Source organism: Nyctibius grandis, chromosome 13, assembly GCF_013368605.1.
Source record: "Nyctibius grandis isolate bNycGra1 chromosome 13, bNycGra1.pri, whole genome shotgun sequence".
Classification (NCBI taxonomy): domain Eukaryota; kingdom Metazoa; phylum Chordata; class Aves; order Nyctibiiformes; family Nyctibiidae; genus Nyctibius; species Nyctibius grandis.
In genome coordinates, this window is record NC_090670.1 from 8,474,218 (window position 1) to 8,499,910 (window position 25,693).

General features: G+C 47.2%; 1 protein-coding gene across 2 annotated transcripts in view; it reads left to right on the top strand.

The window, feature by feature from the left end:
* Positions 1 to 2,986: 2,986 nt before the first annotated feature.
* The window catches only part of HS6ST2 (heparan sulfate 6-O-sulfotransferase 2), a 134,951-nt gene continuing 112,244 nt past the window's right edge, over positions 2,987 to 25,693 (top strand). The window contains exon 1 of one of the 2 annotated variants that reach the window (XM_068412096.1): positions 2,987 to 3,577. In XM_068412096.1, coding sequence (XP_068268197.1) covers positions 3,066 to 3,577 — 512 coding nt within the window. In that variant the 5' untranslated portion in view covers positions 2,987 to 3,065. The remainder of the gene's footprint in view (positions 3,578 to 25,693) is intronic. The other variant, XM_068412097.1, reaches the window with a different exon arrangement.

Consider the following 25,693-nt stretch of genomic DNA (forward strand, 5'->3'; position numbering starts at 1 on the left):
GATGTGTGTTTTCTTTTTGTTAGGGCCAAGCAGTCACCGTTTGCCAGCCAAATGCAGAGGTGGAATTCAGATGCTGCGGAAATAAAGGTCTTTAGAAAATAGACAGGGATGTGATGATCAGTCCTGTGTGAAGAGCTAACAATAGTTTCCTAAAGCTGCAAAGATCAATTTAGGGCTTGAGGCATGAGGTGTTCTATTGATCTGTCTCTGGGCAAATACCTGGTGCCTTTGCACACAAACCCTCACCTTTCTGAATGTTTCTGTGGGTAAATAAGGGGGGTTCAGCCCCAGATGAGATCCTGCACCAGCTCAGCTTGACCCTGCTGTTGCATCTGCAGCAGCAGGAAGGGGCTGGGACTGGAGGCGCTGGGGGAGGCTGTGCTGTGGGGGCAGATGCTGATGGGGAGGGGGACAGAGGGGACCAGCCAGTGGGAGAGGATGCTCATAGGTGGGAGAGAAGAGGAGCAGTGGCCATAGCCATGTGCTCGTCTGGGCATGGCCATGAACGCACACACGGAGGTGGGGGGCATCCCCTGTGTCAGCAGAGGAGAATGGTAGCGTGTGGGGAGCGGGAACAGGGTCTGTGTGTTTGGGGTCTGGGGGATACCATGTGCCAGGAAGAAGGCAGAGATTTTTTTTCCACTGGCGTTATTAGGCGCTCGGCACTTTGGCTTGACCTCTTAACTTAAACCAGCTGCCGCACCAGCAGTCAAAACTTGCCCATGCTGTAAAACCTTAACAGCTCTGCTATGTCCTGCTTTTATCTCATTCAGGGCAATTTTTGTTTCTTTAGTGCCTAAGTAAATATTTTGTATCCCTGGATCAAAGCTAGGGAGCATCATTTACATACTGTGGGTGAGAAGGCAGCAGACTGGAGACCATCACTCATCAGTGAAAGGATGATCATTGTTTGTTTAGCCCATTCCAAAATAATGGCTCTGCTGGGAACACCAACCCAGTATGCATCATATCTTTTACAATATATATTAATTTAGTGTAGACATTAGGCCATCATTATTCCCTCCTGTTAATTCTCATGTATTAGCATGCAAGATCAGTTTTAACCCAGCACACATCTTCTTTATTTCATATTGTAAAATAAATAAAGCTAGAGGCAAATGTATTTTTTTTTATATAAATGACTGTGAGAGAGTGATGGATATAAAGCACAGAAACATCTTTATAATTTTAAGGCTTGAATTTCAGAACACAGCGTTTTCATTAAATGGTGCAATCCATTCATTTTGGAGAGACAGATATAAACAGAAGCAAATTAACTCAGTAGTTCTCATGCCTAGAATCTTTGTGATAAAATTGCCCATTATTGTGAGTGTAAATGTTTTCTAAATATGAGAGACAACTGGAAAAAAATAGGAAAGACAGGATAGGTTGCTCAAGGATGAAAACCATAAAGATATCCCCTCCAAATACTGCATATACCTGGTGAAATTACTTAAAGTGAATTGCAGGAGCACTGTGAGAGGAGAACGGAAGCAGGCCATTTTTTAATTTCTTTTTCTCTTTTTATGATGGATAAAGGTCTGGGAGAGTGTTTTCAAATTATTTTCTTTGCTGTCTGCTGTGTATATTAGAAAATTCAGCTCCTGGATGATTGGCCAGGCAGGGAAACGAAGGCATCACAAGTAATAGGACAGCAAAAGCTGAGGTGATGCGCTGGGGAGGACTGTTCCTTCCACCTGCTCCGGAGGAAAAGGAGAAGCTCGGGCATTTCCAGCCCTACCCAAAATCAGAGATTAGTGAGAGGAAAGGACTGTTGCAAGATGCAGCACCTCTGTGTAACGCCTGCAGCTGAGCCCACCAGTTAAACATTGGAGCACATCAAACTGGGGGCGGCCAAACCCCAGGTCCTGTCCCGGCTGCTTCTCCTTGGAAGGACACTGGGGATGGGGTGAAAACCTCCTTTAGCCAGAAGCCTCATATTTGATTTTTCTAAGTCACTTGCAAGGCTGCAGTTTTCCCAAATATTAATTGCCACAACATCAGTTACACCCAAGAGGGAAAGAAAAAAATCCAACCCAGGCTCACTTGCTGCGCTGTGCTCCCTGGCCCTGCTGGAGGTTGGCACGCAGCGGGTCCTGCAGAACGGCATGGTGACCCGTGGCTTTGCAGCCACGCTCACAGCACACCCGGTGTGCTCCCATCCACCGGGCCTCATTGACAGCAGGCCAGGAGCCGGAGGGCTGAACATAACGTGCATATGAATATACAAAGGACTTTGTTGTGGATGCCCCCTCCCTGGCAGTGTTCAAGGCCAGGTTGGATGGGGCTTGGAGCAACCTGGTCTGGTGGAAGGTGTCCCTGCCTGTGGCAGAGGGGTTGGAACTAGATGGTCTTTAAGGTCCCTTCCAACCCAAACCATTCTGTGATTCTATGATTTAATCAGAGATAAACCCACAGAGTCCTTGTTGATTGTTTTATTTACAGAACACTCTCACGGTGCAGAGGAGTTTCAAAATATGCTGACAGAGACAGCACGTGTATTTGATACCTGAACCAACTGAAACCACTCGGGGCGTCAAGAAGAGCACTCAGTGCGCTCCTCCCCTCTGCCGAATCCCGGGGGTGAGTGTGTGTTGGGGGGAGAAAGCCCAGCTCGGTGCCCGGCGGGGCCCGCCACGGCGGCGTGCGGGAGGGACGGGCTGTATGGTGGCACCGCAGCCGTGCTGCTGCCACGGAACGGGCTGTTCCCTGCTGCAGCGGCGGCCTCCCGCTCTGGTACCGCAGCGTCCCGGTCCCGGCGCAGCGCGGCTCGGGCACGTGCGCACGGTAGCACGCGCCCTCACCGGAGAGCCCCGGCGGCGGCGCCGGTGGAGAGGGCGTGGCCCGGAGAAGGGGGCGTGGCCGAGGCGGAGCGGAGGCGGGGCGGGGCGGAGCGGGGCCGCGCTGAGGGGAGGCGGCGCGGGGGCTGCCGGGAAGGGCCGTCGGCGGCAGCGGGGCGATGGCGGCGGAGCGCGGCCGGGGCGGCCCCCCGCGGTGGCGGCGGCTGCGGCGGCGGCTGTGAGCGACGGCGGTGGCGGCGGCGATGCGCGGCGCTCCCGGTGACGATGGAGGACCGGTCCCACAAGGTGCTGCTGGCGCTGGTGATGCTTTTCCTCTTCGCCGTGATCGTGCTGCAGTACGTCTGCCCGGGCACCGAGTGCCAGCTCCTGCGACTCCGCGCCCTCAGCCCCGCCGCCGCCGCCGACCCGTACCGGGCGGAGGACGAGACGCCGGCGCGTTTTGTTCCCCGTTTCAATTTCTCCGCCGACGACTTGCTGCGGCGGGTGGACTTCAACATCAAGGGGGACGACCTGATCGTCTTCCTGCACATCCAGAAGACGGGCGGCACCACCTTCGGCCGCCACCTGGTCCGCAACATCCAGCTGGAGCAGCCCTGCGAGTGCCGCGCCGGGCAGAAGAAGTGCACCTGCCACCGGCCCGGTAAGCGGGAGACCTGGCTCTTCTCCCGCTTCTCCACCGGCTGGAGCTGCGGGCTGCACGCCGACTGGACCGAGCTCACCAACTGCGTCCCCTCCGTGGTGGACAGCAAGAAGGAGGTGCGGCTCCGGCCCTCCAGGTGAGGCCGTGCGGGAGCCCCGAGCCTTCCCCGGGGAGCTCCCCGAGGACCCCGAGCCCCCCGCCCCGGCTGGTGGCGGTGGCAGGGCGGCGGGGTGGCCGGCGGGCCCGCTGGGGTGCCGCTGCGGGGCCGGGGGGGGTTGGGGTGTTGTGAGCCCGGTCGGTACCGAGCACCCCGGCACGGAGCAGACTGCGAACTGGGGTGCAGCGAGGGCTCCGGGAGCCAGAGCGGCCCGGGGCTGCCGCGGTGAGTGCAGCGTGCCTTGGGCTCTGCGGAGCAAGCAAAACCTGACCGCTGCTCTGCTGCGAGTGGAGCGTTGGAAATGATGTCCCGCAGGCTGTCGCGATTGTAACTGCTAGGGGGAGAGCCCAGGAGTTGCAGAGCCCGGTCCTTAGCGGCAGCGAGCACCGTGCACGATGTCACACGAACGGGCCTGGCAGCCCCGCGGCTCGGGGCCCCCCCGGTGCGGCTCTTCCGCAGCTCACGCAGAAGCGAGGGGCCTCCAGCTGCCTGCAGCCTTCCCCCAGAGCTTTGCCATCTCTGGCGAACCCCCTCGTTGTACTAAGCTCCCCGGGTACACAGGCTGTAGCTCCTGTGTACACCAGGAATTAATGCTGGTTTTAGGAGTGTTTGTGAGCCGCTGCATCTCTTTACATCTGAAGTTTAGCTTATGTGGATCACAGCCTTGCAAAGTAAAGGTTACTCTTATGGCTGAATATTACCTGCAAATATTTGCATCGTCCTTCAGCCCTAACCTTGTTTGTTTTGTGTTTGCATTTTGAATTTTAGTGACACTGCTCTCTTCCTCTCTGTGCCTTCCTTTGAAGTTGCTAAGCCTTGCCTGACCGTAGCCAGGTGGTTGCCTAAATGCTGCCCCTGCCTTTGAAAAGCCCAGCTTGCTTCTCCTCCTGAGCAGCAAGGACCTGCTTCCTCTGCTCCTGGAGCAGTTTGATTACAGCCTGCCTTCAGTGGTAACAGACCGAGTAGCTTGTCCGCAGCTGTGCGTGCAGCTGTACCGTGTTGCAGAACAGCCCAGGATTTTAGTGTCTTTTCACATTGCTTCGCTGGGAAATTAGAAACTAGGGTATCACTCCTATTGCACCGTTAGACTAACGGCAGGTCCCGTTACATTGGGGGTACTGTTATATATCATGCTATCTGAAGTCAAGTCTGAGCACAGATTCACTTGAAATAGAAAGCAATTTCTTTCTAGAATTCCTTTTATATAGTGTGACACTACACTGCCATCTAGTAGAAAAATGGTTAGCATCATTATCTTCCTGTACCCAGGAAGCAGCTCTTTATGAGACTTGGCTATTGTGATTCCTGCTCTTTTGTTTTCCCTACTGCTTTAAAATTTAATTGTCTCATTTTTGTGACATCCCATTTGCAACCATCAGGAAATAATTCCTTGCCCTATGGGTCTATTAGCTTCCCAGTTTCAGGCTGCTGAGCCTTCTAGGCTACGTAGTTTATTTTACCTGTCCTATAAATACGTTGTTTGTCAGCAGAAATGGAAATTGCATAACGTCCTCTCTGTTTTGCTGAACAGCTTCCAGTGATCTTTCTTTCTCTTACCCCAGAGATGGGTTTGCCTGCAGAGTTGTAGCTGTTGGGTGCGGATTCCCTTCCTTCCCCAGGGACAGGTCAGGGTTAGTCGTGCCCTACGGAAAACCGAGAGACTCCTTGTCGTGAACCCACCACCTTAGGCAGAAGGGAACGCCAGGCTTGGAAAGCGGAGTTTTTGTCTGTAGCTTTTGGGTTTGTGTGTGGGTTTTTTTTGGATTGCCAAACATGCTTTTTTTGAGTTGAAACAGAAGCATTTCGTGTACTTGACAAAAGGTTCAGAGCGATGGTTACTTGTCCCGCAAACCGTGTACATCATCATAGCTGACTTCTAAGAGGTTGCTGTGACTCGGGATTGAAGCCAGGAGAGAGGGAGGAAAATGAAGCTGTGATGATTTTGTGTTAAGTAGAGGTCTACTCTCTAACAGGCTTTGAAATTACGTTATGTTTTTAATAACCTAATTACACAGCTTGCTTAATAGCTACAGATATTCTCCCAAATAATGTCTTGACAAGCAATTATTTGGACTGCAACTTCTAAATGTTTAAAAATACAGGAAGAGAAGTTCTAAAATGAACAATAGTCCCTTCAAGTCTTCCTGCCCATTGTAATACCTTGTCTTTAATTTTGTTTTGCGTTCTCGATTTAGCAACATTCAGCTGAGGACTAGTCAGTTGGGGCCTATTCCTAGTGCCAGTAACAGACTCTAATCTAAGCCCTTTCTGGACAGATAATAGCCGCTTTCAGAGCAGCGGTAGGTGTGGGATGAGGTTGTCTGAGCAGAGGAGCCTCACTGGCTCTGAGCGGGGCCGGCCTGGCTGTTCCTGCACTGGGATTTTGGGGGGAGGCCTGATCGTCCTGGGTGGTTTGTGCTGGGTTAGCACTGGCGAGGAGGGAAGGAGGGGCACAGCCTTGGTGTGCAAATCCTGAGAGAGCAGGGAGAGACTTGGAGGAGTGCAAGGCCTGTTTGGGGAACATTGTTGGGGCAGGGAGCAGGATTCAGTCAGGAGCAGAGGATGATTTCCTCAGGTTAAGTGTGGCTTGACAAGGGGGGAATTCCTGCCTTTATAGTCGAGGTGATTAAAAATGTGAGACCTGCTGTGAGTGATTTGAAGTGCTTGGCAGCTGCATAATGCAATCTGTAGTTAGTGTCTTTGGGGTGTGTAGCCTTGTCTGGCAACAGCCAAATGAGTGGTCGTTGTTCCAGGAAAATTTTTAGTTTGCACCTATGTGTGATTGCACAAGAGGTTTGCCTTGAGGGGCATGGAGGGTCTCCTTGTCAGATTGCTGGGTAGCTGGGCTCTTCTGTAGGGGCCTTTTGTTTAAAAGCTGAGCCTTTGTTAATCTGGAGGATACCCTGTCCTGGGCCTTAGTGCTCAGCACGAGGTACAGAACATCACTGTGATGATCTGATGGGATCATCACTGTGATCTGATATGATGGGGTCAGCCTGGATGCTGTGCTCATGAAGAACCTTATTGCCTGCAGCATTCATCCTCCAACCTCTGCTCTTAATCCCATCACTAGTCTGCCTCTGTTTTCTATGGGAATTGCAGGTTTGGAGGACAGATTCCTGCACTGGAGCAGTAGAAATACTCAGGATGGTTGTTGTTATATATTTTGTTTGTTTGTTTTGGATTTAGCACAGTGATGCTTTCCTGTCTACGAGCATATAGGTTCCCAAAACTTGCTTGCCTTTTTAGTGCTGGCCTGTGCTCCTTAATAAGTAGTAAGTAGCTAAATAGATCTCCCTCTTCTCCTTTGGTCCTTCCTTCCCCTAGAGGAACATGAATCTCTGGGTGTGGGGAGAGGGATTTTATTTCTTTTCCTCCTTGGGTCCCATTGGGGTACATGTTCTGTATTCCCCCATTCCTGCTTGTCTCCTGTTCCACCAGCGCTGCTCACCACTGCGGCATCTGGAAATCTTGGGAGAGGGAAGGTGCAGGCACAGCTGGTGCTTTGAGTGCTCTGGATTTGCTGCTTGGGAGGTTGGTGGAATGGGCTGATGGTGGTGGCAGAAAGGAGGGGGGTTGTCTCAGCTGGTTGGCATTGGCGGTGAGAAAGGAGAAATGTGCCTTTTCCTAGTCATGAGTGACTGACTTGGGTCACTTGATTGATTGTGGAAGCCTCAAAGCTTTTGGCACACTGAGCTAAGGCCGCATCCAAAGTAACTGTGCGTGAGAGCATCACAGAACTGAGATTTCGCTTGGCTTTAGCTAATTATTATGGGAAGTGTCTACCGAAGTTGTCTATAGCAATAAATCCAATGGCACCACTGCAAGAAACAAAAGGCTGTGGGGTTAGACTGGAAAATGTAGTGAGACATGGCAGCAAATATAGATACCCACATTCTGAAGTGGTGTCGTGGCTTTGTACCCTTGTTGGGTGAGAGATGTGGCTGTTTGGTGTCCCTCCTGGCTAGCATTAAAGGGAAGAGACATCCTCTGTTGAGAGGAGAACGAGCTTGCAGAAGTTCGTTGGCGGTGAGAAAGGAGAAATGTGCCTTTTCCTAGTCATGAGTGACTGACTTGGGTCACGTGATTGATTGTGGAAGCCTCAAAGCTTTTGGCACACTGAGCTAAGGCCGCATCCAAAGTAACTGTGCGTGAGAGCATCACAGAACTGAGATTTCGCTTGGCTTTAGCTAATTATTATGGGAAGTGTCTACCGAAGTTGTCTATAGCAATAAATCCAATGGCACCACTGCAAGAAACAAAAGGCTGTGGGGTTAGACTGGAAAATGTAGTGAGACATGGCAGCAAATATAGATACCCACATTCTGAAGTGGTGTCGTGGCTTTGTACCCTTGTTGGGTGAGAGATGTGGCTGTTTGGTGTCCCTCCTGGCTAGCATTAAAGGGAAGAGACATCCTCTGTTGAGAGGAGAACGAGCTTGCAGAACTGCCTCCGGAGCCAGGAAGTCTGAGGTTGGAAGAAATTTTACGCTGCTGGTACAAGCCTGTTGGACCAGGACCAGGGATGGTGCCTACTGGCTCTTGGGAGGCCTGGCACCATGTTGTTGTGATGTGGAACAGAAGCCCCTGGCAGTGCGTGGATGTTCTTGTCTTGTCCCTACATGTTAGTGAAACTCTTCTCACATAAGTCTTACGAAAATCTAAAGAAAAGATGCTTTAAAACATTTCCCAGCAAACTGTGTGTGGTTCCGTTGGCTGAACAGATTAATCATCGTGCTCTTGGAAATGTGGTAGGATTTGCATCTGCAAATCTCATCTGCTCTGTGGTCCCCTGTGGTGTGCCCGACTCCTTGCCAGCCAGACCGCTGGCAGAGCACCGGGAAGGAGGTGGCTTTGCTGCAGCAAGCATTGCCATCGGCCCTAGAGTGAGCTGGGATCCTGATGGAGCATGCTGGGCCCTGTGTGTGGGTTTTCCCAGTAAGCTATTTCTGTATGGACGGGGAAAAAAAAGTCATGTAGTGCTGCCAGGGAGAGAAAAATCACTTGAAGGGGGTTTGCTTCTTAGGGAGAGGCCTGAGCTGCTATTGATACAGCAAAGGTGATATATAGCTGTGCAAGGGGATGAGCTCTGTTGTTTCACCTGTAGTGGTGGAATTTGGGAATGGTTAAACCCTGTAAATAGGCACTAAACCCCTTGTAGGCTGGAGAGATGCTGTAGAGTCCCACGGTGCCCCAAGGCTTCCGGTAGATAACAAAGGCTTCGTCAGCAGGTGGACTGATGCTGATGGAGCAGACACCACTTCCAAGAATGGGGTCCCCCAGCTCAGCGCTGCTGCTTTGGGGGTGAAGCCTGGCCAGGGGTGCTGCTCGGGGAGAGAAGGGCACCAGCATGGCTGAGCTGGAGGCTGTGAGTGAGCAGATGGGGTGACCTGCTGTCTCTTGGGTCCTGGCCAGAGCACCAGGACGGTGCCTGCCTGCCCTTGAAATCCACATCGGTGAAACTCCCCGCGAAAAACTCTGCAACAATTATAAAGCTGAAAAAAAAAAAAAATAACAAAGCGTTTGCAGAGATGCTGCCAGGCCTGAGCAGCTCTGGGCCGCTTCATTTATCAGCGGGATTTCCTAATGACCCTGCTCATTTTGGTGTGGTGGCTGCTGCGGCTGCAGGAGGAGAACATCACCTTGCCACCTGCAAATGTGTGTCTGCAGCAGCTGAATTTCCCCGCCTGGCACCTGGTGGAACTGAAACTGGGTCTAGTTTTGGGGTGTTGGAAGCAGTGGGACAGCCTGCAGAGCAAAAATGGGGCTTTGAGGGGAAGGGCAGGGGATTCTTTTCATAAGTACAAGTAGTTCTTTCACCTAATCCCATTACAGGGTCTTGGTTGTAAATTTAAGTTCATGGTTTTTTTTTTAATTTTGGAGTATAAGACTTACAAAGCTCTCTAAATTGATATCACTGGTTTTACAGATAAAGTGTTGGACTTTTTAAAGGACTTCTTAAAGGGATTAAAAATCATTTACCATATTAAGTCTCTTCAGTTCTCCTGAATCTTTAATAAAAGTGCAATCTTTAATAAAAGTGCAAATTGACTTTTAGTTATTTAAAAGTATATGTTTCCTACTGCCTTTTACTTTAAATTCAGAGAACTTTTTTATTGGTAGAGAGAAGATATTAGCTGTTGCAAAAATAAATTCCAGTGATTGCAGTAGAGCAAGAATTCCTTGCACTATTTATTGCATTTGTTATCACCATTGGTCCTCCGTAAAGAAGGGAGTGGGAATATAAACACTGTGGCATGGTGCTGTTCTACTAAGATGTGATTACTTTTTCTTGAAAAGGTGCCTTTCTGCTAATTTTTTCTGGGAATTAATAAATATTTAAATTAAACTATAAATACCTGCGTCAGCTGTATTAAAATAGACACAGATTGTGCCTTGTGATTCCTCTTCATAACTTTATAACCTTTAATAAAGGTTATCAAAGGCGCTCGGAAGTCAAGCATCGCCAATAGGTTATTTATTTTTATTAAAAGACAGATTTTTAAGTTTTACAAGTTGAGCATCAGTTCTGAGGCATATTAACTGAGATTAATTTCTCCCTCATTTATTTAATCTGAATTGTCAGGGATCATGTTCTCTACTGATGTAAATGTCGGCAAAAAGGACTTATTAGTAGATTTGATTGCTTTTTAAATTTAACTAGCAGAGATGCACTGGCATGCCTAAGAGAATTGGTCTGTTTCTTGTGAACAGTTCAGTGCCTAATGAATCACTTCAATGTACTTTTCTGAAGGAAAGCAGAGCAATTTAAATGGGCAATGCATTGATTTACCTCAAATGGATTAGGCCTCTGTGTGCAATCCTTTGCATTAATTTACTTTCTCCACAACTGTAATAATAAAGGCAGCGTTTCTGTACGGTGTCAGCCCAAATGAGCTCACATAACTTGCTAGAAAGCAAAATAATTAATACGTGGCTGAAAATGGGGTGCGGGAATGGATCTTTGTGAGAGGACATGGGTGCCTCAGGACCACAGGGCTGGAGCCCACGGTGGCTGGACCCAGTGAGGGGCTGTCTGTGTGCCCTGTTTGCCCCCTGCGAGCACCGACTGAGGGTAAGGAGGAGTGAATTGTGTCCACAGTACTGATGATTTATTGACTTTATTATGGGGAAAATAATATATATATTTGTAATTTGGTGCAACTTTGAGATTTTTTTTTTTTTTTTGGTGTGGCCAGGTATGTTTTTTAAAATGACCGAGGGAACAGTACAAAACCCTGTAACTCCAGCAGATTCACGCATATTTTATTGCTTGCTGTAGTAACTTTTCAGTCCCCTCTTCCCCTCCCGGTAAGGTCCAATCTTTGGTGCAGTCGCGTTGGGCTGGCTCTGTCCTTGCAGAGCAGCGGCACCTCTGAGTAATTCCTTATTTAACCACTTCGCTGCAGAAATGGCGCCTGGGCTTTGTTTCGCTCTGCGGGGATTACTGTGGCCGAGCAGCCCTCACGACTCAGCCTTTTTTGGAATTATCCTTGTAGGCTTCTTACATACTTGCAAGGGTTAATTTCCCCTCCCCTTCTCGATCGGCTAATTCCCATTGCTGGGCAGCTGCCTGCCCAGATGTAAACCTGCAGGGAAGCAAAGCGATGGAGCATCCCCAGCCACTGCCTTCCTCCCTCCAGAGCCCAGTTCCCTGCTCCCAGTTTGGGACTGGGACACTCACCCAAGCAGCGCCTGTGGAAGTTTGCAGCATCTTGGATGGAAGCAAAGCGAACAGGACATGAGGGACGGTGTTTTTGTGTGGGAGGATGAAGGCAGCATGGTGACCAGGGTGGGGAGGCAGTGCTGCTCCTGCCTTCCTCCTCCTCTTCCTCTTCTTCCTTGGCAGCTGGCACTGGAGAGCGAGCGTGGATTGTTGCTTGTGATTGATTTGCTGATGCTGGCAATTGTACAGTGTGTTCTGGGACTAATAGGGTAGCACCGAGTTATTCAGGCATTATTGAAATGAATCCCATTTGTGATGAGTAATAAGTAGCAGACTTTGGTATTTATGAATAATTAACATAGTAAAGTTTGTCTTAAACAGACATGAAGAAATGATTTAATTTCTACTGTGAACACTCTGTAAAAATTAATGAAAGATAATTGCATTTGCTAATGTGAGACTAAGAAGCCAAAGCAGTCTATTTTTTTGAGTTCAAGTTCACATTGCTGATGTAAACAGGGAATGTCTAATTCCTTCAATATGTTTTTGTTGGGTGGGACCTGTGTTTAACATCCAGCGGGGTGTTTTTTGTTGAAATAAAAAGTAACACTTCACTCGCTGTTGCAGTGTCCATCCACTCATGCATCTCTGGGTGAGTAGCATATATATGCATATAACAAGATAATGTTTTTGAAAGAGTGGCAGTTAGGACCAGCTTTTTTCCTCTTCCCTGACTCTAGCCTTCGTCCTCAGCTATTCATGCTGTTAAAAACAGAATCCATTTAAGACATTGCTTATATACAGCTTTGAGTGAAATCTCCATTTATTTAGTCTTGAAAAAAATCATTAGTCTTTAGAGACCTGTAAGTCATAAGATCCATTAGGGGTGAGACTCAAATCATGTTACTTCTTGGTTCTCAGCTGCTTATCCAACTCTGAAGGAGCCAAACTTTTGATGTGATACAACTAAATATATGCAGCTATGAGGGAAATAATCTTGCAGCATTAAATGATTTTGCACATCTCCATAGAAGCATGAAGGATGCTATGCCTTTCCTGAGATCCTTGTAGCAAATGCTCCTAATTTCCCATAATCAAAAGGACTGTGAACCTCTGATGCTCTTAGAGGTCCAAGTAGCTGGAAGATCAGTTCTTCCTTTACTCCGTTTTGTGTTGGGTAAACTAAAACATTGCAAGGCTCCCAACAATGGGAACCTGCTCATTCAGAGTGCTGTTTGGACTGTGGGATCCTTCAGCAAACAGCCAAATGAAGTGAGTAAAGCACTCTTTGTGACTGATTATTTTCTCCAAGCTTCCTTGTGTTCAGAAAAACAATGTTTCCTTGGTCAAAGCCAGAGAAGCTGCTTTTGAGATTTGCTTTTTCAGGGTAGCTGAGGGGAGAGCATTTCCTTTTGCCTGTGGGAAAGCTATTCCCTGGAGCATTCCCAAGCTGTTCTGAGGTTGTGTTTTTTTCTTGCAGGCTCAGGGAAAGTTACTGGGAATGTGCTTGTGTCCTGCTTGAGCAAAACCTACCAGGTACTAACTTTCTCCCTTTTTTTAGCAGCAGCTAACTCATCTTGATAGGGAAGATGCTGTGGGAGTCATCCTCCCACAGTACTCATTGCCCACAGAGGACTTGAATATGGGGCTGGATGTGGGTGGAGGCATCTGTCCGTGCGATGCTCCCAGCAGAGCAGCAGGCTTCGTTCCTCGTGGAACTGATGTTGCCATGCAGATGGGGAGGAAGATGGCTGTGTGGCTTCTGCCTTTCACAGAGCTGTTTGTTTTTCTGTGGGGCTGTTGGATCTAATGGGTACAGTGGTAGCACAGAGAAGTAAGACAAAAGTGCTCAAGGAAATGTCAGACACAACAGGATGTGTCTGCCTGATGATAGCTGAGTGATTGGAAAAACATAAATGGCATAAATTAGGCTTTAACTCCTTCAGTTCTTGTGTGCTGCAAATCAGTCACTGGTAAGAGAAAAAGCTTTTGTGTTGGCATGGTCTCACTGTTATATTTTCTCTTTTCCTAACTGTGCCTCTTTAGCTGAAACTTCAATAGGTTTTTTTTTCATTTTGGTGATTTCCAATAACTTTAGGTCGATAAAATGTGGAGTAGAGTTTTGGCTTTCAAATAAAGCTGACTTAAAGGTCAGCTGTTTGGCTTTCTGGCAGTGGGTTGCTGCTGAGGTCTGTTGTCTTGGCTCTGGTGTGCATGGGAGAAAAGTGGTGGCTAAACATGTGAGTGGGATTTGAGAAGCCAGGACTTTACACCTGGGATGAGTCCTGTATCCATCACCGTGCCTGTCCTCTTCCTCTCGGCCTCTACCTTGTCTATGTAATTCATCTCTTTGCATCAGGTTATCTTTCCGTGTGTGTGTAGCATAAAGGATGTTGGACTTCCTGGCCTGACTGCATATAGTAGCTCTGCTGCCTATACATGACTAATCTTAGGTAAAGGCACTGGAAGTATTTTTAAGTAAGTGTTTAGTTTGAATTCAGGGAAGCTGTAGTTTTTAAATATAAACCCAATGTACTGTAGTGACAGGTGACTCCAGCCTGCCATGTACACTGCCCCGTGCTGGTGTCCTGTGGGGGCTGTGGTGTTCGTTCTCTTCCCAGGAAGGGAAGAGGAAAGCTTCCTGATGATGTAGCTGCTGGTGTGTGGTCACACTGCTCAGTGCTTTCATGCCAGAGCTCTTGCACAATCTAGTTTTCACCCCCTTTTTATGGATGAAGCAGTCTCTGACTTCACTCTTCAGAAGGAATGACTTGGGAAGATCAGAAGTCTGGTCCAGTTGTCCTAAAATATGGTCTAAGCATGCCCTAAAGGTATGTCTGTGAGCCCAGTTCTGTGGCTCATAGAAAAGCATAGTGAGAAAAGCTGGGACTTGCTCTCCTGAATAGGACACATTGGGTATCTAACACCAGATGTCCTGACCAAAGTCATGGAATGAAACATTGCTGCTCTGCTTTAAGCTTTTGCTTTGTGTGGTTGCAATGGGTGACTGTTAAGGCTCCATCTGCTCAGAGTGGAGAGGAATGGACCATCAGAAGGCAGTGGTGGCAGAGACCTAGGAGAAGCTGCAGTCAGTTACTTGTGTCTCTTGAACACGGTTAGTTTGCAAAACTATCCTATATAGATATTTAAACCAGTTCTGCTCCTGGAACAGGTCAGATAGACCCCAGGTAAGCCCATGTTCTTGAATATAACTGATGCATTTTGCAAAGTAGAGTTATAAATGCCTTTTTTCATCCATTTTCCAGAGGAGAAGTAGAGAAAACAAATGAAAAGAGTAGTTGCACCTGCAGCTGCTTCTCCTGAGAAGCTACTGGCTCAGTTTCCACGCTGCTATTTGTGTTTTGGATGCCAGTAGTGTTCTGGGTTGGAATATGAGCACTCCCAGAATTTTTATGGATAGAGGCAACTTCCTCACTGAGTTAGATTTAAGGGGTAGTGCTGAGGTTCAGCTGATAATATCTGCTGGAGTTTGGAGATCGCACCTTGTTAGCAGTGATGCAGAACAATTGAAGAGGAGGGTGATGGCTAGGGATGAATTTTGGCTGGGGAATAGTTCTGCAAGCTGTCTTATCACCCAGTGTTTTGCGGCATATTCCACATGCTACCACAAGCAAGAAGAAACTGCAGTTTTTCTAGAAGTACAGTCAGCAGAAAATGTTGCACGGGAAATGCGTGAACACTGCCTTATGTTTGGATTGCTGAGCTCTTTTGTTGCTTGCAAGGACAAAAGTGTGTGAATAGCTATCCTTGTCTGTGAGCATGGCTAAGTGTGTTGGACGTGAGGTTTGGTACAGTACAGGTTTTGTGAAAATCTGCCCTAAATCTTTTTAAATTTATTTATCGCGACATTTAAGTGAAGGCACATAACTGAGAACAATATTTCTGGAGAAGGGATCGGAAGGAGGTTGTGCATCACTGGGTTTAAGATGCACACAAACTATATCTTGTCAAGCCTGAACTATATTGTGTGAACAAAAGTACTTAAATATATTGCTTAAGCATATACTTAAAGTGTTTAAATGTATTGCTAAGCGCTTTCCAGAACAAGGGTCCATCTAATGGTGTGAGCACCTTTTGGTGCTCTGGGGTGGTGAAGTTTCCTGCTCTGCAGAGTTGGGATTTCATGTGTCTTTGCTCTCCTGTGGGGTGCCAGCTTTCCCTGCTGTAATTCTCCTTTTCCTACAACTTGGAACTGGTCAGTGCTGCAGCTGCGTGTGTACCAGGACGAGCAGAGGGTGTAGGGTCTGGAAACTTGCTGAGACAAGTGAAAATTGAGATTCCCTGTTACAAGACCCAAAGATGTAGAGAACAGCTTGGGTAAGTTGATGCGTCCGTGTGACGGTGTCTGTCCTGGCTAGTATATCAGGTTTGGGTTGGGGACCTGCAGAACCAGAAGCAGCAGCTGTTTCAGACTCTGCATGACAGCCAGGCCTCTGCAGGAGAAGGCTGTAGGAGTAGATGCCTTTCCTGGGCAGGTTTGGTTTGAGGGTGTAGGGGAAAGAGGGGGAGTTTTAAACCTCTCTTCCACCAGCATCTGGGAGAGTATACTGGAAGGGCCAGCTCTGTCTGACCCTGAATCCAGACCTCCCATCAGCCAATCCCTTTTATAAATTGGTCAGTGTATCAGGCAGCACAGAGAAAAAAAAAAAAACCAACACAGAAAGGACTTAAGAACAGCTGAGCTCATGGCGAGATAAAAATTTCTCAGAGCCTGGATTATGGAAGGATCCGGTTATTTGTAAAATATATAAGCAGATTCTCTGCCTCGGCTGCGGTGGCTCAGCAGTCGTGCCAGAGGATTTGATCGTGTGCTCAGCCCGTCCTGCTGCTCTCCCAGGTACAGCTGAGGTCTGGAAATTGAGGTTTAAGGCGTATGACAACTTGTGTATTAAATGCTGCAAATTAACTGTACTTTGGAGACTGCAAATACAGGCTTTTTTAAGGAATCTAAGGCTCTCTTGTTTCTTGTCTAAAGGGTTGGTTTTGCTTTTCCCGTCATGTTATTTTTCTGGAATTAGCCACACAGTTTTGCTTCTGCTTTTCCTTATGTATCACCTGAAGTCATGAAGGTGAATTGCTTCCTGCTTCAAGATAAGTGGAATTCTGGTCTCTTTACTCCTGTGATTAAAAGATCTTTTTAAGGATATTTATGTCGGTATTTAAGGATATTATGACAGTACATATTGGAATCCTAGTACTTGTACCTGTTGCTTATAATAGAGGGTAGGTTGGTTAAACCTGAAGTCTGGCATCTCGTGATTATGGATACTCAAGCTGAAATCTGATCATCAGGAGAAACTAAAACAGTCTGTGAGGCAAGTTGCTCATTTTTGGCAGCAGGCATTACCAAACTGCTTTCCTGTGACCTTCACCTCTGCGTATTCAACTTACATAGAACCTGTTTCCTTATTGAGGACAGCTTTGGGGTGGAAACCTGGTCTCCTCCCTCCAAACACAGAGCAGGTAGAAGTCATTGGACATGTGAGCATTTGCAGATGGCTTGCCTGTCTAGGGCTACATCTTTTACAGTCCGGCTAATCGTTTTGGTTACAGTAGAGGACTGACTTAGTTTTCCACGGAAAGGGAAAGAGGGCATCTGGGGTGTGGTATAAAGGCAGCAGCTGGAGTTCTGGGCTGCCCGAAGTCGTTGCCTTTTTGTATTTGTGGGAGTTTTTGTTGGGCACTGTTACAGGACTTGGGAGACACACTGTCTTTTGGAAGAGGGTTGTGGTAGGATTTTTAGATGCTGAAGAGGATGTTGTGTCCCTAGGGCATGACCTGTGCTAGCGTAAGTGATCCTAAAATCTGCTAGCTGATGAGAGTCAGTTTGGGATGCCTGGAGAAGGGGGGAGCAGAGCACAGGCTTTTTAGCTCATGTGGACAACATCCTTTTATTTTACAAGTTGTTTTTCTTCTTTGCTTGAGCAGCTGAGATGAAACATCCCTTTCTGTTAAGAACAAAAGCAAAAGCCTCCACTTTAATGCAGGTACCAGGGCTGGGATGTGCTGCAGTCACTTATTGCATTGCTTGGCTTTGATCCTTGGTTGTGGTGTAGGAGTGCACAGCACAACTCAGGAAGGTGTGGTGGTGAAGTGGTTTTATGTCCCTGGTCTAGACTGATGCCCGTGTCCCTGGCCCAGAGGAAGTTAAGATCACTGCAGGCTGCAAGCGCCGTCAAGCTCTTCGGGGTCACTTACAGCAGTTGCATCCCCTGGTGCACACAGACCAGCCAGCTCTTCCCTTACCACCTGCTTTCCCTCCTCGTGTGCCCCCCAGGCAGGGAAACTGGAGGAAAAATTGCTGGGAGGCTGTCTGTTCCCTTCCCTGTTTGAAGACTGGGATTCTCTTACTGGTTTTTGTTTTCTACACAGTTTTTGTGGTAAACAAGAGCAGCCTTTTTGCAAGCTCCACTGCTCCTTGGGCTGGGAGCAGGGTGAGTATCTGCCTAGCAGAGATTTTCTGGTAAAATTTATTGTTGCTGTACTTGAACACTAACCTGAGGGATTTTTTCCCCTTCTCTCTTTAAACAAGCTTTTTTTTTTTTTCCCCACTAATGGAAAATTTCAACTTGTCCTCCACTTAACCACAGTTCAGGCTTTTCCAGGAAAGGGGAATGAATCAGTAATGCTTCCCTCTTTTGCTTCTTGTGTGCTTAGCTAATTGTGTTTTTTTTATTGTGGGTTTTCATTGCATAAAGGCCACCTTCTGTCCCCACCAAACTGGCATTGTTCTCCAGACAGAAGAGGACAGCCAGGATCTCTAAGGTGGTGCTTCTCCCTCCAGGGCTGTGTTGCCCCCAGACCTTCAGAGTTTAGAAATCAGGGATTTAGGAAGAGGGTGAAGCTGAATGAGGGCAGACAGACATTTCTTACAGTGCAGTGTTTTACTATGGGCTGAGGGTTTTTGATTCAAATGATGTGCAGGAATGAGCATCCAGGAGCACAAGGGCAACTTTGAGTTTCTCATTTGGCGATAGGGAGAGGCAGCTTCTATCCACAGGTGCCAAGCAGCCTTGTGATGCTGCTCAGCTCCCTTGCTACTACTCACTCCTCCTTGCAGCTTCCAGCACTGTCCTAGAAGTTTGTTCTTGATTGTTTCACCTTTCACGTAGACTCAATGCTCTCTAGATTGATGTCTTGAAGTGTGGGTTTAAAAATCAAATAGCAAACGACTGCACTGTAATGGATGTTATTGCACTAGACATTATATTATAGAAGTCACTGTGGTTAAGTGGAGTATCTGTGGAATCTTGTTTTTATCAAGATGTTTATGTTCCCCTCTAATTTTTTGTGGAGAGTCGTTTAGATGTTTTCCAGATTAAAGCATAATGGAACTGTTAGCTATAAATGTTTGGAGGAATCCATTACACGTGGTGATTTAGTGGTTAGTCACAATTACTTTGGAGCTACAGTGTCAAATTTAACACCAGCCTTCAAAACCATCTATTGTGAAATCTGGTCACCCTTCCTGTGAGATGCCCCTCCAGTGTCCCAAAGAAGAAAAAGACATTTGGTACAGCAAGATACAAAAGCAATTTGGAGGGGACAGGCAGATGCTGGAGGAACGACTCACTGTAAGAAGCAAGCCAGCAGCCAGTTCTTCCCCGTAGAGTTTTAGACTTTTTATTTCTACTTAATTAAAATCCAGAAGGTTGGTGGTGGCAGTGGGTTGGTGTGTTCATTCCCCTTCCTGCTGGAGATGCAGGTGGAGGCAGTGACTGATGGAGCTGGAGCAGGACAGTCCTGTGTGCTGCAAGCCCAGATCTTCCTGCAGCAGCACAAGCTGCAGGGCTTCGGCTCCTGCTGCGGGACAGCCGCCGGCTCCTGGGTGGCAAAGAGCTGGTCTCCTCAAGATCTACACTGGTGATTTTGTTAATGCTAGTGGAGATGTTCCTGCAGGTTCGTTGAAGAAGGCACCGTAGGCTATAGAGCTGTAGCTAATAAATAGAGCAACTTTTGCATAACAGAAGTATCAACAGACATTTTTACTTACTGTAACTATATATAGGCACGTGTTTTAACCACAGCCTGCGAGTGGAAGCTGTTGCCTCTGTTTAGCTTTCGGAATACCACGTTTTCCCCGAAATAACTACCTGCTTGTTGCAGTTGGCTGCCCGTTCCCGCGTCCAGCCCAACGAGAGTTGTGTGCAGTGTCTTGAGCTGCCCCTTCTCCAACCTCCTGAGGTGGAAATTATTGCTCTGAATTGAGCGACCTGCATCTTGCTGGTTTTTCTTTGCTGAGCAGAGGTTTTATGACCTGCAGGGCTGTGTGTTTCCTTGCTCTCAGCTTGTGAGTTGAAAGCGAGTTCATCTGAAGACTGTTGTAGCACTCAGTGTTGCAGGTTTTAAGCCCAGGATGGAGGCTGTCAAAATGAAATCCATAAACCTGAGATATAAAGAATGAGCAAGTAAATCCCATTAAATTTCTGTGTCTTAGAGTCTCAGAACAAAATCTGAACTAAGGGACGAGCTTGTGCAGTTGGGCATCCCAATGCTCCTCAGATGTGTGTGTTTGTCTGAGCATACTTGTTTCTGCAGTGGTTAGTCCTAGAGGTGCCTGCAAGATACCAGAAAGTGCTTCACTGTCAATGTTTAAATAGCAATGATTTAATAGCACATTTTAAAAATAACATTACTTGTGATAGTTTAGACTTGGCCTTGGTTTGAAGTTCCTTCTTGATACCTGGAGGAGACATTGAAATTCTAGGTTTGTGCAGACTTGAAAGGGTCAGTGCCCTGATCGATAGCTGAGTTTACTAGTAAAGCTTTGTAAAACATCTAGGCATTTTTAGCTAATTCAGGTCAGACCCCCCCCTTCTTACCAGCTGCCCAGAAATTTGAACAGTCTAAAACCTGTGTCGCCCACAGATCATCTAACCCTTTCGTTCCCTTTGGTTGAGAATTACTTTCATTCATGAGCACAAGATAAGCTTTTAGAGGAGGTAACATTAGAGGACTTCAGTTTTGTGTTGAAATTAAGAGTTTTCTGGGAGCTGCAGCACAGCAGCAAGGTCACCAGGAGTCTGAACTACCTGGGGAAGGTGTTTGTACTTGCTGTTGTGCCTTCAGCAGCTCATCCTCAGCTTGCTCTTGGAGGCATCTGAAGGGCATTGAAAATGTCAAAGTGGATGCTGTGACCTGGGGTGGGTCCATGCTGCCTGTCTTCTGTGTCCTGGGGTGCTGCCAGGTTTGGTCTTGGCTTGATCTCCGGTGCTGCTCAACCTGGCTGCTGCGTAGCCAGAATTTGCACACTCACCATCGTGTATGCCCTGGGCTTTGCAGGGGTGATGCTCTCGTGGCCCAACGCGTCCCTGTTAGAGACAACAGTGCTCATCCCGTTGATTGAATGAGGACCCCATTCCCCAGAGGGATGGCCTGCCTGGGAAGGAGATAATTCATGCCCCACACCAGCTCTCTCTTAAAATTGGATGAAGAACAGGATCCGGCTAGCTTTAATGATAAGAGCTGGGTTTTTGCAGCGTCAGCTGTTTTCCACGCGGTTAATGCTGGGACCACAAAACTCATTAGAATTGTATGATGGGACGAGAGGTTAAAAGTCAGTGTCCTACCTACAAAGTGCTCCAGCCTTACAAAGGAATGTCACTGCATCCTCCTTAAACACTCGTAATTAGTGATTCCTGATTTGCCCTAGCTCTTGGGAGCAGTCTGCTGGGAGGACAAGCTTGTGAGCAGCACTGGGCTGCCTGGCCCGGGCTGTTAAACAAGTCTGCAGTTTTTGACACTCTTCATTTCTAGAACTGAGTTTCCACATCTTGCTTTAACTGTTATCATTAGCAATTTGCTTGGCTTCATTTTGGTGATGGGGAGAGCATTTTGTGATCTCTGAAGCATTCTGTAATGCAGCAGCATACGGGAGTGACAGTACATAATCCAGAACTATATTGTTGCTTTCTAAGTGTATTTTTTAAACTTTTTTTTTTTTTCTTTTAAACTAATTCCTCTTGGCAACTCAACTGTGAGCATATGTATCATTGCTAACGTTTTCTTAAAATCAAATCTGGTACCTACAGGTTTTTACTGTTGCTTTTAAAGGACTAATTTTTTTTTTTTTCCCCAGTAGACTGTGTTCATCCTGCTCTCATGACTTTTTTCCAGTTTAATTGCTTTAGTATTGCATTGCATTCTGATTTCACTTTTTAATTGGCAATCATACCACGTCCATGGTGGAAGAGAGGGAATTTCACTGTGGAATTGAAGGCAGAGATTTGGACCACTGTGTTTTCATTTAATGAGGACAGTACTTCGTACTACTCTTTAAACTGTACCTACTACAATAACAAATGGTGTCTGCTTAAGTGAACCCTATCAGGTATATCATATACACTTCAACTCTCTCTTTAAAGAATGATAAATTGGGGCTTTGATGGCAACTAATCAAGACTTTGTGCCATGGCACAGCCGAGGAGGAAGGTTGGTGCTGGCATCATGGTGGGTGTGGGCTGCCATGGGTGGTAGGGATGTGGTCAGAGGAGCCTTTGCTCCTCGGGCGCCCAAGTAGGTGGGTGAGAAGGGTCTCACCTTGGCTGGTGGACAGCTCTGTGCCCTCTTCTGTGCCCGTGGGCTTTGCACAGCAAGCTGGTCAACCTGGCGTTAACACTGCAGCAAAATGGGTATAATCAAGATGATTTCAAGGTTAGAAATTTCTTCTTCCCAGTGGGTTGAGATGCCCTTGCTGCCCTTATATTCTCCATGCATGAATGCTTAGATGCAGCTTTCATGCATTTTCTTTGCACTGTTTGCACTGGGAGCTGGATCGGTGTAGAGCTACACCTGAAGCTGGGCAGCATGGCTGCTCATACTTTTGCCAGCTTCTTGCCCTGGGTCCTGTTTAAACCACCCAGACAATTTTGTTAGCGGATGAACACTTCAGCTCTGCTGAGATAGTGTATAAATAGCTTTTGATATAGGAGTTCAGCCGGTATAAATGCCATAATGTCTTGTCTGTGATGGTTCCTGCACTTAATATTTTAGGGTTCTTAGGGTATGGCACAGACTACTATTGATCGCTTCTTATAGGTGCCTGTAGTTAGCATAAAACAGGAAAGTACAACTTGTATTGTGGGCACTGATTTATAAATATCTCAGAGCATCCAAGGCGCCTCGGAAGGCGCAGTTTGGACCCCTCAGCTTCGGCTGTGTACTCAAGTCATCATAGAATCATAGAATCGTTTTGGCTGGAAAGGACCTTTAAGGTCATCGAGTCCAACTGTTAACCTAACACTGCCAAGTCCATCACTAAACCATGTCCCTAAGCACCACATCTACTCGTCTTTTAAATACCTCCAGAGATGGTGACTCCACCATTTCCCTGGGCAGCCTGTGCCAATGTTTGACAACCCTTTTGGTGAAGAAATTTTCCCTGATATCCAATCTAAACCTCCCCTGGCACAACTTGAGGCCGTTTCCTCTCATCGTCTTGCTTGTTACATGGGAGAAGAGACTGACCCCCACCTCGCTACACCCTCCTTCAGGTAGCTGTAGAGAGTGATAAGGTTTCCCCTGAGCTTCCTTTTCTCCAGGCTAAACACCCCCGGTTCCCTCAGCCGCTCCTCATAAGACTTGTGCCCCAGACCCTTCACCAGCTTTGTTGCCCTTCTCTGGACTCTCTCCAGCACCTCAATGTCTTTCTTGTAGTGAGGGGCCCAAAACTGAACCCAGGATTCGAGGTGCTGAGTACAGGGGGACGATCTCTGCCCTAGTCCTGCTGGCCACACTGTTTCTGATCCCAGCGCCTGGGCCAGGTCGTTCAGAGCTGAAACCTCTAGCCCTGCCTTCAGCAAGCACCGCCGCCGTGCACCTGGAGCTCGCTGCGTGGGTAAGGAGGCATGAAGGAACAGCAAAGCGAGTTGCACTTTTGCATAATAACTCCGAGTCTCATCCTGCCAGCTGCCCAGGCATTGTCGCTTTGAGGTCACATTGATGCAAATATGCTGTGCTGGATGCTGGGCAGAGCGTGCATCTTTCCTGCCACTTTGCCCTTTTGAAATGCATGCCGCACAGTCCTGGAATTCAGCTTAATCAGAGGCAGGAATGTTTGTACCAAGACTGGCTGATGTATTTATTTTACCCAGAATTAATTTATAAACTTTACCTCTACCGGGAGAAGTTTGATTAGCATTATAAATCCAACGTGCGGTGGATACTGATGGAACTTGATCTTTAAAAAAAAAAATCTGGGAAATTGGAGGGAGAATTCAGGTTTAAATTGCAAGGCTGCCTGTGGTGCTGGAGGAGCTGAAATTGGTAAGGTCGTGTCCCCTGAAAAAGTGTAGTCCATTTGGGATTTAGTTTTTTTATTTATTACAGGTATCCAAAACATACTTAACACAGCATCTGGACATGTCTTAATGGTTTAGAGGTGGTAACAATAACAGTACTTTTTTTTTTAAAAAAAAAAAGGCATAAATTTAGTTGCTAAACTACAAGATATTTCATTCCCTAATATGACCCAGGGAAATAAAAATGGAAATCCCAACGAGCAGCTGTGATTGTGGTTTTTCATATCTGCGATGCACAAGATTTTCAGCAAACGTTAGGACCTGACTGACGAAACAGTGCCCATGTGAACATGCATCTGTCCTGCAAGCCAGATATGTGTCTAAGCCTTGATCGAGCTCCTCACGGCTGTCCTGCAAACATTAGCAGAGCTGCTGCTTGCAGAATTTACTTCTGTAAAGTTCAGAGCACTGGGATTTTCCTCCAAGGGCAGATGCACGGCTTAGGGGACAAAGGGAGATCTTTTCCTGAAGAGTGGTGCCCAGTATTGATAAAGTTTATTATTGAAATTGATTATAACTGCAGGCCTGTTTGAGAGCAAGAGAGATTTTTATAGAATAAGAATTTTTTTTTCTGTTGCTCCCAGAGGACTATTGCTTGTTGCAGCTGCCTCTAGGATTTTGGAGTCATTGGGGGAGGCACTGGTCTGATTTTTTTTTTTTGTTTGCTTTCCCAGCTGTTCCCCAGTACGTGCTAAATGGGTCTTGTAACCTAAATAGATGCAGCTCATGGATGAAAGAAGGCAGCTAGAGGGAGAGAGGAAGAAATGAGGAAATATTTCATGGTGCAGTTGAAGTGAATGATTTTGCTGGTGGGTGAGGTGGCAGGCGGCCATCTGCTCGCTCTCCTGATCCTTTCCAGTTGACCTTAGCTTTGTTCTTGGTGGTTTCTCCTAGAGCCCATCACAGAGTAGTCAGAGAAGCATTTATGGAGAGGGAAGACCTTCACCACAAACCGATTCACAGGAGGTTACTCCTTTATCTCAGACCTCGCCTCTCTTGTACCAGGTTGCTAAAGCCACTCTTGCATCATCTGTCCTTATCCAGGAGCGAACGTTAATGGACCCAGCGTCTCTGTACTGCTGACGCAGGCAGAGGGTCCTTGAAAGCAGGCAGTGACAATGCAGAGTTGGCATTTTCCACTAGCTCTGCTAATTAATTAAGGTCACATGTCCCAGCTATTAGTTTGGCCAGTGCTTTTCTCCATTAAGCAGGCAGTGAAATGCCAGGGCAGGGGAAGAGGGGTTCTCCCCTCCACAGAGCACCACCGTGAGACCCGGGTGATGGTCGCAAGGTGCTGTTGAGCCGTGGGTAGGGCAGCCTGTTGATGGAGCAGTATTGTTTGCTGCTCCAAATAGGAGAATTTATTTTATGTGGCAGTAAATTATGAGAAGTTCTGCATGTTGGATTGTTTGCCTGATCTTTCTAAAGGTCTGCTCTGGTGAAGGTTTGCTAGAGAGCGAGATGTTACTAGCTAAACGTGCCAAGTGTGTGCTGGTGATGCTGAGAAGCAGACTGTGGTATTTTTAAAGACTTATTGTTGAAATCTGGAGGACATTCCAGTGCAGAGTATGTCACCTCCGCGATTGTCTAGACAGGTTACCCATGTCCCTGTTAAGCAACCTCATTATTTATTTATAGTTATTTATTATAATAAATGTGATTGCCTGCAGTAAGACGCTAGCTCCACTGAGTCATAGATCGCACAGCTGTGTTGGTTGAATTTTTCAGAATAAATAAAACGTTTGCAGCTGCACATAGAGCAGCCTCTTTGACTCTGGGATGCCTCCAGTAGGTGCTGTTCCTGGGAGAGGCATGAGGGGAGAGGATGCTCAGTTTTTGGGAGGAGGATACATCCTTCAAGCTCACATGGTGCATGACCTTGGATGATGTCCCTGTGGGGTGCAGGAGCTGGTGGAGCCTGCTGACTTCAGCAGGGCTGGGATAGTACCCCGGGTGCCATGTTTAAACACTTTAAAAACATCCAGTCTGTACACAAAAACAGAGGGTTTATGGATTTGGTGTATTATCACAGGGATCATGTTCTCTGTTTGCCACAGGCCCATTGACTTTGGTAGTTACTTAAGATTGTCAATGGCTGTGATGAAAATTT